A 16,142-nucleotide genomic window follows, 5' to 3' on the forward strand; every position below is an offset into this window, starting at 1 on the left:
TAATTTACAAGTAATCTACAACAGTGACAAGGAGTTGCATTTACATAGCACCTTAGAAATAGTATATATCCCAAAACACTTCACTGGAGAATTATTAGACAAAATGTGACACTATGGCGCATGCAAAGATATTTGGACAAGTTACTAAAAGCTTGATTAAATAGATAGGTTTTAATAAGTGTTATAAAGGAAAAGAGACATAGAGCTGAGGTCTGACAAGCCCTTATTTTTGATTTAGGGTTGAAAAAGATGTAACAAGCAAACTGCAAAAATAAAAAAGGTTAACAAATAAAAATTGTTAAAATATTCTTTGAAAACCTTTCAGCCACCCTCTTTGTTTGTTCAACGAACTGAATTTGTGACTGAAACCTTGACTCGTAACACAAGCTATTAAAATTAAATTACCAAAATGGAAGAAAATGCTTAAACTTACTTGTGAATAGTTTATTCCATATTTGAAAAGCTTGTAACGTTATTTGTCAGAGGCCTATGATGTGACCTGAACTTGGGAGTTTGTGCAGGTTCCCATAACCATAAATTAATAAAATGACTCAAGCTGGTGAGGTAGAGTACCTGGTATGTACATGTGTCTCCAGTTTATTTTTTAAAAAATTCTGTCAGCAACACCAGACATTCACATAACATATAATACTTTGTTTGATGCTGCATAACTCTGGTACACCAATATCAATTGTTGAGAATGAAAATCACTGGGGCAACAAATTTACAAATTTTCAGGAAACGACTCATTTTTTTTATATGCATGAATGTCAACTTCTTGAGTTAATTTTCCTGAAAATCAATATATGCTACAATAATGAAGAGTTTTTGTGCAACACCAAGAACTCAAACTCAACTGGAAGCCTGTGGAGTAAAAGAAACTAGTGGCGGGCTTTTTGGCTCCCACTAGCAGCAGGAATTGTAGCTGAGGCATTTAATTTTGTGCGAAGCAACTGTTTCCTGACGACAGGATAAGCTGTTCGATTTATTTCCTGCTGGCTTTTAAGGTGGGCTAAAGACAGTCGAGCTTCCCAACAATGTCAGAAACCCTATTTGCGTACATTAGCATTTCATGCATGTTCATTCAAAAGCCACTTCACCAGAACTAGGCTCCCCTCCAAACTACCTTCCTCGTCAGTGAGAATTTAGAATATTTAGTTTTAGACTGTATATAGGTGGCGCGAAACTGGCGAGCTTCACCTCTCCTGTGGCTTTAAGGTCTGTAGATGTCGTTTCCTCCTTCTTGGGAACTTCACGTAACTTCACTCATATTGAGTGTCATTAGCAAGAACCAAGACTGAACAAGGGAGGCAGGTGAAGGCTGGGAGGATGGTGTGTTAAGGTGCAAGAGTGCAGTGAGGCATATACAGGGGAGGCAAACTTACAGGATAAGGGAGTGGAGAGTGCCTGGATCGGAGATGGGGCAAATTTCCAGAGGCCTTAAAATCTGGATGATAGGAGGGAACAGTCATAGTCAGTGAGGGAAGAGGAATGCTGTAGGGTGGCAGTTCCACAGTGAGAGTCTGGTGGGTGAAAGTCACCTGGGGTGCATTGAAGGGCACAAGACAGGTTACCTGGAATGGGAAGGGGCAGGAATCAGGGTGTGCATTGACAGTAAAGTGTTTTGGCTTGAGGGAGGAAAGGCATGTGGATGTGGATCGTGATAGGGTCCACAGTAATGAAGGGAGGTTCAAGGGTGACTGAGAGGTGAGGAATGGTGTTAGTGGGTGGGTCTATGGTGATGGGGAACATTGACAGCTGACAGAGGAGGGTAGGAGGTGGTAGAGGGAGTCTGAAAAGTGACGAGCACCATTTTTCAAACTGATCCTGATCATACAGTTAGTGACATCCCTTGAGGTAGGAGGAGGGTCTTTTTGGATGGGTAGAGTTCAAAGTCAGCACATGTCCGACTAAAGGGACATCTTAATAATCATGAGCCAACTGTATGTCAAAGATACTCACTCATGTTCTCCTCTTTATGATGAAGCCAACAAGGCAACAGGTTGTTTCCAACTCATGGCATTTTATATCAGAGATCCTAGCAAGGAGTGGAGGTGCCATTAATTCTGTGATCTTTGCCATCAGCCACAGTCAGAGACAGGGATGAATGGAGGGAGGGAGATGGAATGCCTCCAAGGGGCACAGCTGTTGGAGGGCAGCCAAATCACAACCCCAAACTTTCATCCTCCTGGTTGAATGGTCATGGCTGACAAGGGATCATACAGTTAATCTTTCAATGCTGCCAAGGCAATGGTCTTTTTTTTAGAGTTTTGAGGGCAGTGGAGAGAAGTGGAAAAGTGTCTGCATGAGGCTTCTTGCACATGGCTCTGATTACCTTGGTCAAAGAGCAATGTTTCCATATGCAATCATGTATGAATGTGAGGAACACCCATCTGTGGGTGGGGTGAGGATGCCACATCAAGACAGAAGCGAAGTGAACAGCTTAGCACTTGCCTGCTGGTTTTGAGATGGAGAGAAACCAGTAAAGGATATGCTCACTTAATGCATCACTACACCTCATTCACGCACCCACTGAAGTGTCGATGCTGCAGGCAACCAACCCTGCCCTGGTAATGGTCCACATCCAGATGAGGAGCAGGAGGGCCATCACAGATTGACATAGGGCCAGGAGGAGCAAGGGCCTGAGCAACATCACCTTGCCACAAGATTCATCAAACTCCTTGTGAGTGCATAATTAAGTTGCTTAAAATCAGAAGATCATGTGTGATCACCTGTCCTGCAGCCTAATGAAAATCCCACCAAGTTTCTTGCTCAGCACTGGATTTAGTCTCTAGAATGAACAATTCCACCCTTGAAGAATTGGCATTTTGCCAATTTGCTTCAATGGGAACACTGAAGTACAGGTGCACAAGAATATGTCTTTTTTAAATTAAAAATAGATACTTGTCCAAAGTAAGAGGCTTTTGATGTTTGTGACAGTTCTGGTGAATACTTTTTAAAAAAATGTACACATAAAGGAAGCACTGCACCAGAATCTTTGTGATGCATTATTCTCTGTAATATCACGTATTTCACACGAGTGAAGAGGAGGAATTTTATTGGGAATGGAGATGAAAGTGAATAGTGAGTTTTTGCAGGCCCATGTAGTAAAATACCATATCATCCAACAGATCATGAATAATTCTGGGAGTTCCACCAGTTTTATTATGGTGTTTAATGGACAACAAAACCTGTGAGCACATAGCCAATACGTAGTTGCAAAAATACCCAATAACATTTCCATTGGAACACGTGGCCTGTTAACTCTAATCTCATCGATCCACCCAATCAAGATTCTGAAAAATCTATTGTGCAAGTTGTAAAATGTCAGAAACCAATATGACAGAAAATAAATTGCAATTTTCAGCCTGGGGCAAATGCTTAGAACTATATTACAACATTGCACTGAAAATGTTTTTTGGTAATTGCTAACCTTTTGACAGCATCTTTCTTCTGGCTATCTATCGTGCTCCACCATTTTGAGAAGTATGAAATTTCAGACCAGATAAATTTCCTGCGAACATCTTCCTGTAGCTTCACCACCATATTGTTCAGGATATGCTGGGTCTGATCTCTGTAGTATTCATCAAATGTTTTTAGCCAACCTGGTAACAATTAATAATATGAATATCTTAAAATGTTATTAATTTCAATTCCGCATCTTTCTAAGGTTCTGGATATTCACTAATATTCTTAACAGTTTATAAGCAGTATTGATAGGGGAAACCCTTTTCTTTCACTCTGTCCACAGCAGCTATTTGACTCCAGTTGGAGTATCATGGTGCTTTACATCCATGATTTCCACCACAGATACTTAAATCTCTAACAGGTTCCTTGACAAAATTAGCTATCATATATTTGGTCCCTTCATCCAAAACATTGATGTAACTCAAATAATCTGATCGTAACATTAGATCCTATCAGTTTGTTAAAAAATTGCAAGGCTAGCATTATAATTTAGCACTTAGCAATACTCATCATTATTAATAAAGAGTCAGCTATGGAGCAGTGGCAGCACTCTCCACTCAATCAAAAGGTCGTGTGTTCAAATCCTACTAATCAGATGTGAACTTCTGTTTTGCAAAAATATGCTTTGTTCACAAATTATCTAAAAGAACATTACAGAACATTCCAAAATGGCCATCAGAGACAGTGCAATGATATTCAAGTTTTCTACAAAGATCATGATGCACTCTGAGATGCTTCAACACAATTGTGATACATGTAATATTCCTTTCATACATTCAATGCAAGTCATACACCCAAGGGAGTCCATTCCCAGCCCCTCGGTGCACTTTGGTTGAAAGGTATTAGACAGTGAATTTTCCCCACTGCGCTTCTGCAGCAGCTGCCCCAAGCTTTAATGCATCCCCCAGCATGCAATCCTAGACCTTGGAACGTGGCAGTCTGCAGCAATGTCAGGAACAATGCTTTGTACTGGAAGACCAACAGGTTTTGGGCAGCCCAAACAGCTTTCACTGAGTTGATGATTCTCTAGCAGCAGTTAATATTTTTCTCAGTGTGCATCCCTGGAAACAGCCTGTAGAACACCAAGTTCTCACCGACCACCTCATCTCTCTTCATGCCTTGTTTGCAAAAGCACATAAACATCTAATCCAGGCTGGTACTCCACTGTAGACGTTCTGCACCATCAGAGGTAACAATGTTTAAACAAGGCACATTAAACAAAGACCTTGCTATGTACCAATTGGCTGCCATTTATTATAACAGTCGCTACACATTAAAACAAAGCACGTCATCAAATGTAAGATCATGAGCACACTATATAAATGCAAGTTCTTACTTTACAAATAAGTTAAATCAAAATACTGTGTTTGCAATCAAACATGATTAATCCTGGAAAATGTCCAAATGAGAATTATTTCAATCCAATGTTTTTTTAAAAATCACTAAGTCACAGTATGTCCTATGCAGCGTAAATATTGAAAATAATTTGGACAATATAGTGAACTCATTATGTTTCTAAACTCCGCAAAAGTGGCGATAAAAATCTTTGTAATCAAGGACAAAAAGCAAGGTTGCATATCAAAGGTCACCCTGTAACCCAAGTAGACAGGAACTGTACTTAATGTTGAGCTCAAATGAGAAGAGAAAGCAATGCAAACTAATATACTCTTCCTCATGTTTCTATTGGCAGCAAGGCATCATTCACATATTCTCACAAAAATCATTTTATGGCAAAACAACAAAAGCTACTGTACATCAGGCAACATCTGTTCTGGTCAATTACCTTTCATCAGTTTTAAAATGACCTGAAACATTAGGCAGGATCTTCAGCTCTGAAGTTTAAGTTCAGTGTCAGGTGCGGAAGTACGTGTGATTCCCAAAGGGGTGGGAGGGGCGGGACAGCTGAGCATATACAGTCTTGGACAGGATTTTACGGCCTCGCTCGAATAAGACCAGAAATTCCCACCCGAGGTCAACGGACATTTCTGTTGTCCGCCCCTCACCCATTCCGATTCTGTGGCGGTAGAATTCCGGCGCTTGTGCAGAGCACAGCAAACTTTATGGTGGGGGTGAGCAGTGGTTGCCCATCCATTACCTCATGGGCTCAAAGGCCCAGGAGGCATATTTAATGAGTACCCGAAGAGCCTCCCTCCTCTCCTAGATTAGCCTGCCTACTAGGTCTAGCCTCCGTTCCAACCTACTCCCCCATTCTAGCTTTCCTGTACCTTGTGTTCCTAGCACTCTAGATGGGTCAAGTTGTGAGCAGTCCCCAAGAAGGTGAAAACAGTGTCTACTGATTTCAAAGTCATGGAAGAAGTGAAGTTCATCAGATGCATAATACTTGTATACAATTGTAAACCTGAAGGTTTTAATTTTCCACTATCAGGAAACTTAATTTGGAGGAGGAATTGAATTAGACCATAAGACATAGGAGCGGAAGTAAGGCCATTCGGCCCATCGAGTCCACTCCACCATTCAATCATGGTTGATTTCCAGCAAGGTGGTCTGTTATTGAGCATGCATGACACGCTAACTCATGCAAAATGATTTTCTGACATTGTGCATCAGAAAGTTCAACCTATTTATCGACCACAGCTCAGCCTTCAACACCATTATTGCCACAAACCTCATCTCCAAAATCCGTGGCCTGGGGCTCAGCTCCTCCCTCTCCAACTGGATCCTAGATTTCCTAACTCACAGACTGCAATCAGTAAGGATAGGCAACAAGTTAAAGTTAATTTATCAGTCACATGGAGGCTTACATTCACACTCTAATGAAGTTACTGTGAAAATTCCCTAGTCGCCACACTCTGGCACCTGTTTGGGTACACTGAAGGAGAATTTAGCATGGCCAATGCACCTAACCAGCACATCTTTGGATTGTGGGAGGAAACCGGAGCACCCGGAGGAAACCCACACAGACACGGGAGAACGTGCAAACTCCACACAGACAGTGACCCAAGCCGGGAATCGAACCCGGATCCCTGGCACTGTGAGGCAGCAGTGCTAACCACTGCGCCACTGTGCTGCCCACGTGCCACCAACACCTCCTCCACAATCATCCTCAACACCAGTGCCCCACATGGCTGTGTCCTCAGCCCCTTACTATACTCCTTACACACCTATAATTGTTTGGCCAATTTCCCCATCAACTCAATTTTCAAGTTTACTGATGACATCACTGTAGTGGGTCTGATCTCAAACAATGATGAGATGGAGTACAGGAAAGAGAGAATCTGGTGAACTGGTGTGGCGACAATAATCTCTCCCTCGATGTCAGCAAAATGAAGTAGATAGTCATCGACTTCAGGAAGTGAAGTGGAGGACATGCCCCTGTCTACATCACTGGGGATGAAGTGGAAATGGTTGACAGCTTCAAGATTCTAGGTGCCCAGATCACCAACAACCTGTACTGGAGCCTCCATGCCTATACTATAGTTAAGAAAGCCCAGCAACATCTCTACTTTCTATGAAGACTAAGGAAATTTGGTATGTCCTCTATGACTCTCATCAACTTTTACAGATGCACCATAGAAAGCATCCTTTCTGTTTGTATCACAGCTTGGTATGGCTCCTGCTCTGTCCAAAACCACAAGATACTACAAAAGGTCTTGAACGAAGCCCAGTGCATCATGCAAACCAGCCTCCCATCCATTGACTCTGTCTACACTGCTCGCTGCCTCGGAAAAGCAGCCAGCATAATCAAGGACTGCACGCAGCCTGGACATACTTTCTTCCATCTTCTTCAGGAAAAAAAATACAAATGTCTGAGGTCATGTACCAATCGACTCAAGAACAGCTTCTTCTCTGCTGCCATCAGACTTTTGGATGGAACTACTACGTACTAAGTTGATCTTTCACTACACCCTAGCTATGACTGTAACACTACATTCTCTCCTTTCCTTCTCTATGTATGGTAGGCTTTGTCTGTATAGCGTGCAAGAAACAATATTTTTTTACTGTATATAATATATGTGACAATAATAAATCAAATGAAATCAAAATACTTTTAAAGTCCCGAGAACAGAATTCCAAAAGTTATTCCTGCCATCGGGAAACTGATCTTTGGCCTCACAACAAATTAATTTCCCTGCCCGCCGCACTTCCCACTGCTGGTGGAACCAAAAGATTCTGCCCCTTAATTCTGTTTCTCTTACAGAGATACTGCATAACCTGCTGAGTAATTCCAGCATTTTTATTTCATTTTTCATATGACCAGTATCTGCGCGATTTGGCTTTTGAACCATTACATTACTTATCTCAAAAGATTCATTACAAAGAAACTCTATGCAGAATTCTAAACTAAAACACATAGATTATGCCCACCCTATAAAACAAGATTGTGATCAGTGTTTTGGAAATCCGCAGTAGTATCTTAAGCAAGTTCTGTAGCAAACCTGTCTGGTTTGACAGCTATACCAATTATAATACTTTTAAAATAGTATATTGAAAACAGATAACCTAGTAAAGATAATTTTAGGCATGACACAGCCAAATACATAATAAAACTCCACTGACTCTAATCTTAGCAATGTGCTGCAGCCTAACTCAATTGTGACAATCTTTCCAATTCCCATACAAATGTGCCAATTAAGGCACAATTAGGTGCCAAAGTCCAACAGGAACATGCCTAAGACTTGCCAAACTCATTTCACATAGCATCCTTTTGGCCAACAGAAAGAGGAGAGTTTCATCTCATTATTCTGAATTTTAATGGCAGGTCCCAGAAGTGAAATGTCAATTCCTAAGCTGCAGCATCACCCAGTTCTGCAACAGTCACACTGCAACACTTGGTTGCCTTGCCACCTCTGGTTCTTCATATTTGTACTTCATGCAAGGCACTAACCTAGTGAATCTGTGTGGTAGTTATTAAATACCTTCTCCATCATTGACAATCTCCTCGTCTCTGGGGTATGACCTCACATTCAACCAGGTTTTACATTACACATGGGCATTACAAGTAGCCAGTGAAAAAACAAAACCAGGGATAAAAATCCAAGAAAGGTCTTCCACCTGTACAGTATTTCCTCACATTATGGCTCCTCCATGGTGCAGGGCACAACGATTGCAGGCGCAGGTATATTGTTCAAAGAGGAAAAATCTGATTCAAGGAGCAGAAAGCCTGGGAGAGACAGAATCTGTGAGCAGCTGTTCCTTAATTCAAACGCTGTCCCTCCCAAGCAGCCTGCTCCAGCTTCTCCAATTGCATGTTCCCTCTGTCCTCAGAGAAAGAGAGAGTGACAGAATGTGTGTAAGAGAGAGAGAGAGGGAAAGAGTGTGTGTGTGTGAGAGAGAAAAAGAGTGAATGTGTGAGAGAGAAAGATAGAGAGTCCATGTTTGTGGGTGAGAGAGAGGGAAGGAAGAAAAACAGGGAGGAAGGACTGAGAGTATGGGGGGGTGCAGAGAAGAAGAATGCATCTCAGGGCAGGTGAGAAAGGGAATGTGTGCAACATGCAACATTGCCTATTTTCATACTTACAGCTTATTGTATTTATGCATTTAATTTCCAACTTTTATTTATTTTTCCTTCTAAAACCTGGATTTCAGGTTTACAATTTTCTGTTAGAACAATAACCAAATACAAAGAAAAAATGTGAAATTCATTTGATTTGATTTATTATTGTCACATGTATTAGTATACAGTGAAAAGTATTGTTTCTTGCACGCTATACCTACAAGGCATACCATTCATAGAGAAGGAAACGAGAGAGTGCAGAATGTAGTGTTACAGTCATAGCTAAGATGTGGAGAAAGATCAACTTAGTGCAAGGTAGGTCCATTCAAAAGGTTGATGGCAGCAGGGAAGAAGCTGTTCTTGAGTCAGTTGGTACATGACCTCAGACTTGTGTATGTTTTTCCTGACAGAAGAAGGTGGAAGAGAGTATGTCCGGGGTGCATGGGGTCCTCGATTATGCTGGCTGCTTTTTTGAGGCAGCGGAAGTGTAGACAGAGTCAATGGATGGGAGGCTGGTTTGCGGGATGGACTGGGCTTCATTCACGACCCTTTGCAGGCTTTTGTGGTCTTGGGCACAGCAGGAGCCCTACCAAGCTGTGATACAACAATGGTTTCTATGGTGCATCTATAAAAGTTGGTGAGAGTCGTAGCGGACATGCCAAATTTCCTTGGTCTTCTGAGAAAGTAGAGGCATTGGTGGGCATTCTTAACATGTAGTGTTGGCATGGGGGTCCAGGACAGGTTGTTGGTGATCTGGACACTAAAACCTTGAAGCTCTCAACCATTTCTACTTCGACCCCATTGAAGTAGACAGGGGCATGTTCTCCACTACGTTTCCTGAAGTCGATGACAATCTCCTTCGTTTTGTTGACATTGAGAGGGAGGTTATTGTCGTCGCACCAGTTCACCAGATTCTCTATCTCATTCCTGTACCTCATCTCGTCATTGTTTGCGATCTGATCCACTATGGTGGTGTCATCAGCAAACCTGAAAATCGAATTGGAGGGGAATTTGGCCACACAGTCATAGGTTTTTCCTTACTGATTGTGGTCTGTGAGTTAGGAAGTTCAAAAGCCAGTCGCAGAGGGAGGAGCCAAGCCTCAGGCCACGGAGTTTGGAGATGAGTTTCATCGGAATAATGATGTTGAAGGCTGAGCTGTAGTCAATAATTAGGAATCTGACATAGGTGACTTTGTTATCTAGGTGTTCCAGGGTTGAGTGCAGGGCCAGGGAGATGGTATCTGCAATGGACCTACAGACAAACTGTAGTGGATCCAGGCAATCCGAGAGGCTGGAATTGATTCATGCCATGACTAACCTTTCGAAGCACTTCAATGATGGATGTCAGAGCCACCGGACGATAGTCATGGAGGCATGCTGTTTGGTTTTTCTTTGGTACCAGTATGATGGTAATTTCTTGAAGCAGATAGGGACCTCAGATTGGTGTAAAAAGAGGTTGAAGATGTCTGCGAATACCCCCGCCACCTGGTCCACACAGGATCTGTGTGCTCATCCGGGTACCCCATCCGGGCCAGTCACTCTCCGTGGGTTGACCTTCGAGAAGGCCGCTCTGACATCTGCAATGGTGATCTCAGATACAGGTTAATCCGAGGCTTCTGGGGTGGAGGGCGTGCTCTTGCTGACCTCTTGCTCAAAACGAGCATAGAATGCATTGAGTTCATCAAGGAGGGATGCGTTGGTGCCAGCGATTTTACATGCCTTCATCTTGTAACCGGTCATGTCTTCCAGACCTTGTCATAGTCAGCGGGGGTCCGTGTGGCAAGCTTGGGACTCTAGTTTGGTCAGGTACTGTCTTTTGGCATCTTTGATGAATCTCCTTAGATTATTTCTGGCTTTCTTGTATAGGTCAGAGTTGCCAGACTTGAACACCTCAGACCTAGACTTCAGCAGGCAGTGGATATCCCTGTTCATCCATCGTTTCCAGTTGGGAAACAGGCGGACTTTCCTCTTTGGCACACAATGCCTTCTTTCCTCTTTTATATTTGTCCAATACACAATTTTGGGATTAAAGTTTAAAAGAGAGAGATCTGAGGAAGAGGGATAAAAATATTGCAAGGGAAATACATTTTTTCTATTCCCCTTAGATTCTTCAAAGGGTTCTGCTGCAAAAGTGTTTGTATACTAGCTTTTTTGGCTGTCATTGTGCATGTGTTTTCTTAAAAAGAAAGCTTTGATGTACAAGAAATGATTGGTACTCCAGTTGATCCAGAAGAGCCTGACTTTCCAGGCTTCGAAATTAGTTTAATATCAGCCACTGGAGGCGGGGAATAGGTGGATGAATGAAGAAAAACTGCTTAATTGCTGTTGGCTTCTTGGTCACCTGCCCAGCACCCAGTCTCTCGATTTTTAATATTGTTTAATGGAGGCATAGATTAAGTAAGAGTTTTAACAACACCAGGTTAAAGTCCAACAGGTTTATTTGGTAGCAAATACCATTAGCTTTCGGAGAGCTGCTCCTTCTGAAGGAGCTGCTGAAGGAGCAGCGCTCCAAAAGCTAATGGTATTTGCTACCAAATAAACCTGTTGGACTTTAACCTGGTGTTGTTAAAACTCTTACTGTGTTCACCCCAGTCCAACGCCAGCATCTCCACATCATGGCATAGATTAAGACCAGGATGTTCCAGCCCCATTGTGGTGGGACCCACTACAGGAGATTGCTGGCCGAGCCAAAAGCCCATTGACTTTCGATGGGCTGGACGATCCCAGCGGCGGGTAGAGCCAGACAATCCTGCCTTGAATTTTCAAATTCCTACTTCAACAACAGTTTGGTGTCTAACTTAAATCCTTAGATCTAACAAGCCCCTGAAAACCAGAAATAGCCCCCAAAAATCAAAAGCTAGCTCTTCTACTGATATACTTGCAAATAATGTAATTGCTTCTTTTGACAATTTTGAAATATTCTCCTCAAACTCTATTTTTGCATTTTTTTCTCGAGCCGTTTTTTAAGTTTGCTCATTTGAGTGTAGTTTTTTTAATTATAATTTCATTATTCACAAAGGCCTCCTTCCATTTTCCTGTTTTCTAATTTCTTCAATTATCCAGGGCATCCTAAAACTGCTAGTAGGTTCCTCATTCCAATTTAACTGTTTCTTGCAAAGCAAAAACAAAATAGTATTTAATTATCCCAAGCTTAAAAGAACCAACCATATTAACTGTAAAAACAGGAATAGGGAAGATTTTTGGGTACCCTATAATGGGTGGTCCATCTCCTAATTCCTCAGATCTCTACCGCTGACCAGGCTCGAATTAGGATAGTGATGAAAAACCCCCTAGGTAGCATCATCCACAGGAAGACACAAGAAACATGGCATCTTGTAAGATACAGCAGCTCACACATTTGGCCCTTGCATCATTAAACTCAATATCCAGTCCATTTACCAGCAGTGATGATATCCATCACATTCTTAACTTAAGCCAAATAAATGGTGGAGATTTGAAGGATCTGGAGACAGCCCACTCATTACAGGATGCAGTTCAACTTTTCCATGTTCATTGCCACTAAGAATACGTTATGAAGATATATTATATAAAATATTACTTGTTAATGTAATTGGTTGGACATACGTATGAATTGATCATTTTTGAAAAGAACACTTTTGCTAAGCAAAGGACACTGGCTTATAGCAATGACTATGTTGCATTTGCAAAGGACATTAGATTGATTTTATGGAGACATCGAGTCTCTGGAGCTTTCAGAGAGAAGTCACATAATTCACTGAGTGTAAAGAAAATACTGGATTTTCATACATCTGAGAACTGCCTCAGGAGCAACAGTCTTATCTCTTGTGATTTCTAAAGGTAGGACAGTTGATGAGCAGTGGCAGATGTTTAATGAGATATTCAATTCCTGCCAACTAATACATATTCCTGAGAGGAAAAACATCTATGGCTAGCAAGAAAGTTAAAGATAACATAAAGACGAAAACTAAGGCACACCATATTGCAAAGGTCAGTGGAAGGCTGGGAGATTGTAAAACTTTTAAAGATCAATAAAGATTACTAAAAAAGTAATATAAAAGCAAAGGTAAATTACAAAAGAAAACTAGTGTAATATATGAAAAAAAGGATAGCAAAAGCTTCTATAATCATATAAAAGGGAAGAGAGTAGCTAAATGAATGTGGTCCCTTGGAGGATGAGACTGTGGAGTTATAGTGGGGAACACCGAAGTGGCAGAGATAATAAATCAATATTTTATCTCAGTTTTTATGGTGGAGGACACTAGTACCATCCTAATAGTAACCGGTAATGCAGAGGTTATAGAAAGGGAGGAACTTGGAACAATTATCATCATTAGAGAAAAAGTACTGAGTGAATTATTGGGATTGAAGGCAGACAAGTCCCCAGGGCCTGATGGCCTACATCCTAGGGTCTTAAAGGAAGCGGCAACAGAGATAGTGGATCCATTGGTTATAGTATTTCAAAATTTCCTGGATGCGGGAAAGCTTCCAGTGTAAAGAACGGCCACATGGCTTGAGTGGACATTTTGACACCTCTACATTCCTTTTGAGAACTTAAAAACCCTCAAACTGCTAACTATACCCAACCAGAAAGAACTCCAGCAGCCCTGAGCTGAGAAAGCAACTGGCTATGACCTCTCAACTTCTCAAAGCTTGTTGGATTTAAAAAATCTCATCATTATTTGTCAAGCGGCGTAAGCACAGAGAGCCCACTGTGCTGAAGTGTCATTCATTTCAAGGTTTTTTATGTTGGTGTCTCCAGCCAGAAACTCACCTTGACCTAAATCCACAATCAATAAGGATTAATTAGCATTGACCCCACACAATGAAAACAACAGTGGCACACCTAAACCTGCCAAACCTCCTTATTGACATTTGGGGAATTGTTCCAAAACTGGGAGAGCTGTCCCACAGTCAAACAAGAGCCTGATAGTGTCATATTCAAGGAATCATACCTAACAAACAATTTTCCAGACACTGTGCTACCGTGGGGCGGCACGGTAGCACAGTGGTTAGCACTGCTGCTTCACAGCTCCAGGGTCCCAGGTTCGATTCCCGACTCGGGTCACTGTCTGTGTGGAGTTTGCACATTCTCCTCGTGTCTGCGTGGGATTCCTCCGGGTGCTCCGGTTTCCTCCCACAGTCCAAAGATGTGCAGGTTAGGTTGATTGGCCAGGTTAAAAATTGTCCCTTAGAGTCCTGAGATGCGTAGGTTAGAGGGATTAGTGGGTAAATATGTGGGTTGGGCCTGGGTGGGATTGTGGTCGGTGCAGACTCGATGGGCCGAATGGCCTCCTTCTGCACTGTAGGGTTTCTATGATTCTATGATTCTATGACCACCATCCCCAGGTACATTTTGGCCTATCGACAGGAAAGAGCCAGCAGATGTAACACCTCAGTGATATACATCAGAAGGGAGTTGCCCTGAGAGGCCTCAACATCGTTGTCGACCCCAAGAAGTCTCATAGCATCAGTTCAAACATGGGAAAGGAAACCTCCTGTTGATTACAACCTACTGACCCCCTGCCTAGCTGATGAATCAGTACTTCTCCATTTTGAACATCACTTGGAGAAAGCACTGAGGGTGGCAAAGACACAGAATGTATTCTGGTTGGGACACTTGAATGTCCATCACCAAGAGTGGCTCGGTAGCACACTATTAACTGAACTGGTCAAGTCCAAAAAGGACCTAACTACTGCACTGGGTCTGCAGCAGGTGATGTGGGGAAAACATACTCAACCCCCTCCTCACCAATCTACCTGTCAATGAAGAATCTGACCATGATTACTCTGGTCAGAATGATTATTGCACAGTCCATCTGGAAACCAAGTCCTGTTTTTATATTGAAGATACCCTTGATCATGTTGTGTTGTACTATCATGGGATAGTATTATTGTGCCACATGGGATAGATTTTGGAAAGATCAAGAAACTCAAGACTGGGCATCCATGAGGCTCTGTGGGCCATAGGTTGAAAACGGAGATGAGGACTCCTCCTTCTCGCAGAGGGTGATGAATTTGTCGAACTCGCTGTCCCTTGACAGAGTAGAATCTGAATTGTTGAATGGTTTCAAAAAGGAGATAGATATATTTCTAATTTTAAAAAATGGGATAAAGGGATATGGGGAACAGATGGGGAGATGGATTTGAGACCAGGGAGAGATCAGCCATGATCTGATTGAATGGTGGAGTGGGCTCGAAGGACTGAATTTGCCTACTTCTATTCCTATGTTCTATCAGCAGTGGCAGAATTATATTCGACAACAATCTATAACCTCACGACCTGGCATATTGCCCAGTATATCGCCATTTTGCCATTATTATCAAGTGGGGGGATCAAGCCTGGTTCAATGAAAAGTGCAGAAGGGCATGTGTGGAGTAGCACGAGGTAGACCTAATAAAAGAACGACATAGGACTATTTGCATGTTGCTCAGCAGGGAAGGCATGCGATAGACTGAGCTAAGATTTGCCACAACCAATGGATTAGATCTAAATTCTGCAGTCCTGCCACATCACGGGAAAGGAAACTTCCTGTTCATTACAACCTATGGTGAATGGTGGAATTAAACAACTAACTGGAGGAGAAGGCACCACAAACATCCCTATCATCAATGAATATTAGTGCAAAAGATGCAAAATGTCTAAGCACTGGGATCCCTATATGCTGAAGCTTCTGGCCAGGGAGATGAAGCAGACAGTGTTTAGGACACCTTTTCTAGCCCCTTCTTTATGTTACAGAAGCGGGCAGTGCAGTCCTGAAAAGGGCTCTCAGTCACTCAGGGGACAGCTGAGTTCCACTTCCGCTTCCTTCCAGTGAAAAACTTCCCTATGACTTGAGGCACTTGGTGTGCCACGTTCACGGCTACATCTCCCAGTGAATCGCACCTGCTGTCACGTCACTCGCTCATCGCCACAGGACTTGTGACAGATTTTTTTTATTCATTCGTGGGACATGGGTGTTGCTGGCTGACCAGCATTTATTGCCCATCCCTAGTTGTCCTTGAAAAGGTGGTGGTGAGCTGCCTTCTTGAAACGCTGCAGACTGATGATGGATGTCAGATGATAGAAAGATGATGAATATGACTTGGGTGAGAATAGGGTCATAATGAAGAAGAGTTGCACATCATCGGTCTCACTCTCATGTCCTGACCTATCTTTGTTCAGTGGCAGGACAAGTCCAAATGACTGGAGATAGATCCCTATGCAGTGGGTGATGAGGACACCTCCTATTTTGTCAAG

General features: G+C 42.4%; 1 protein-coding gene across 4 annotated transcripts in view; it reads right to left on the minus strand.

Moving 5' to 3' along the window:
* The window catches only part of man2a1 (mannosidase, alpha, class 2A, member 1), a 159,055-nt gene that overhangs the window by 105,111 nt on the left and 37,802 nt on the right, over nucleotides 1-16,142 (minus strand). For all 4 annotated transcript variants that reach the window (XM_078214678.1, XM_078214677.1, XM_078214681.1 and 1 more), the window contains exon 4: nucleotides 3,434-3,605. In XM_078214678.1, coding sequence (XP_078070804.1) covers nucleotides 3,434-3,605 — 172 coding nt within the window. The remainder of the gene's footprint in view (nucleotides 1-3,433; nucleotides 3,606-16,142) is intronic.

The sequence above is a fragment of the Mustelus asterias genome, chromosome 6 (genome assembly GCF_964213995.1).
Source record: "Mustelus asterias chromosome 6, sMusAst1.hap1.1, whole genome shotgun sequence".
NCBI lineage: Eukaryota > Metazoa > Chordata > Chondrichthyes > Carcharhiniformes > Triakidae > Mustelus > Mustelus asterias.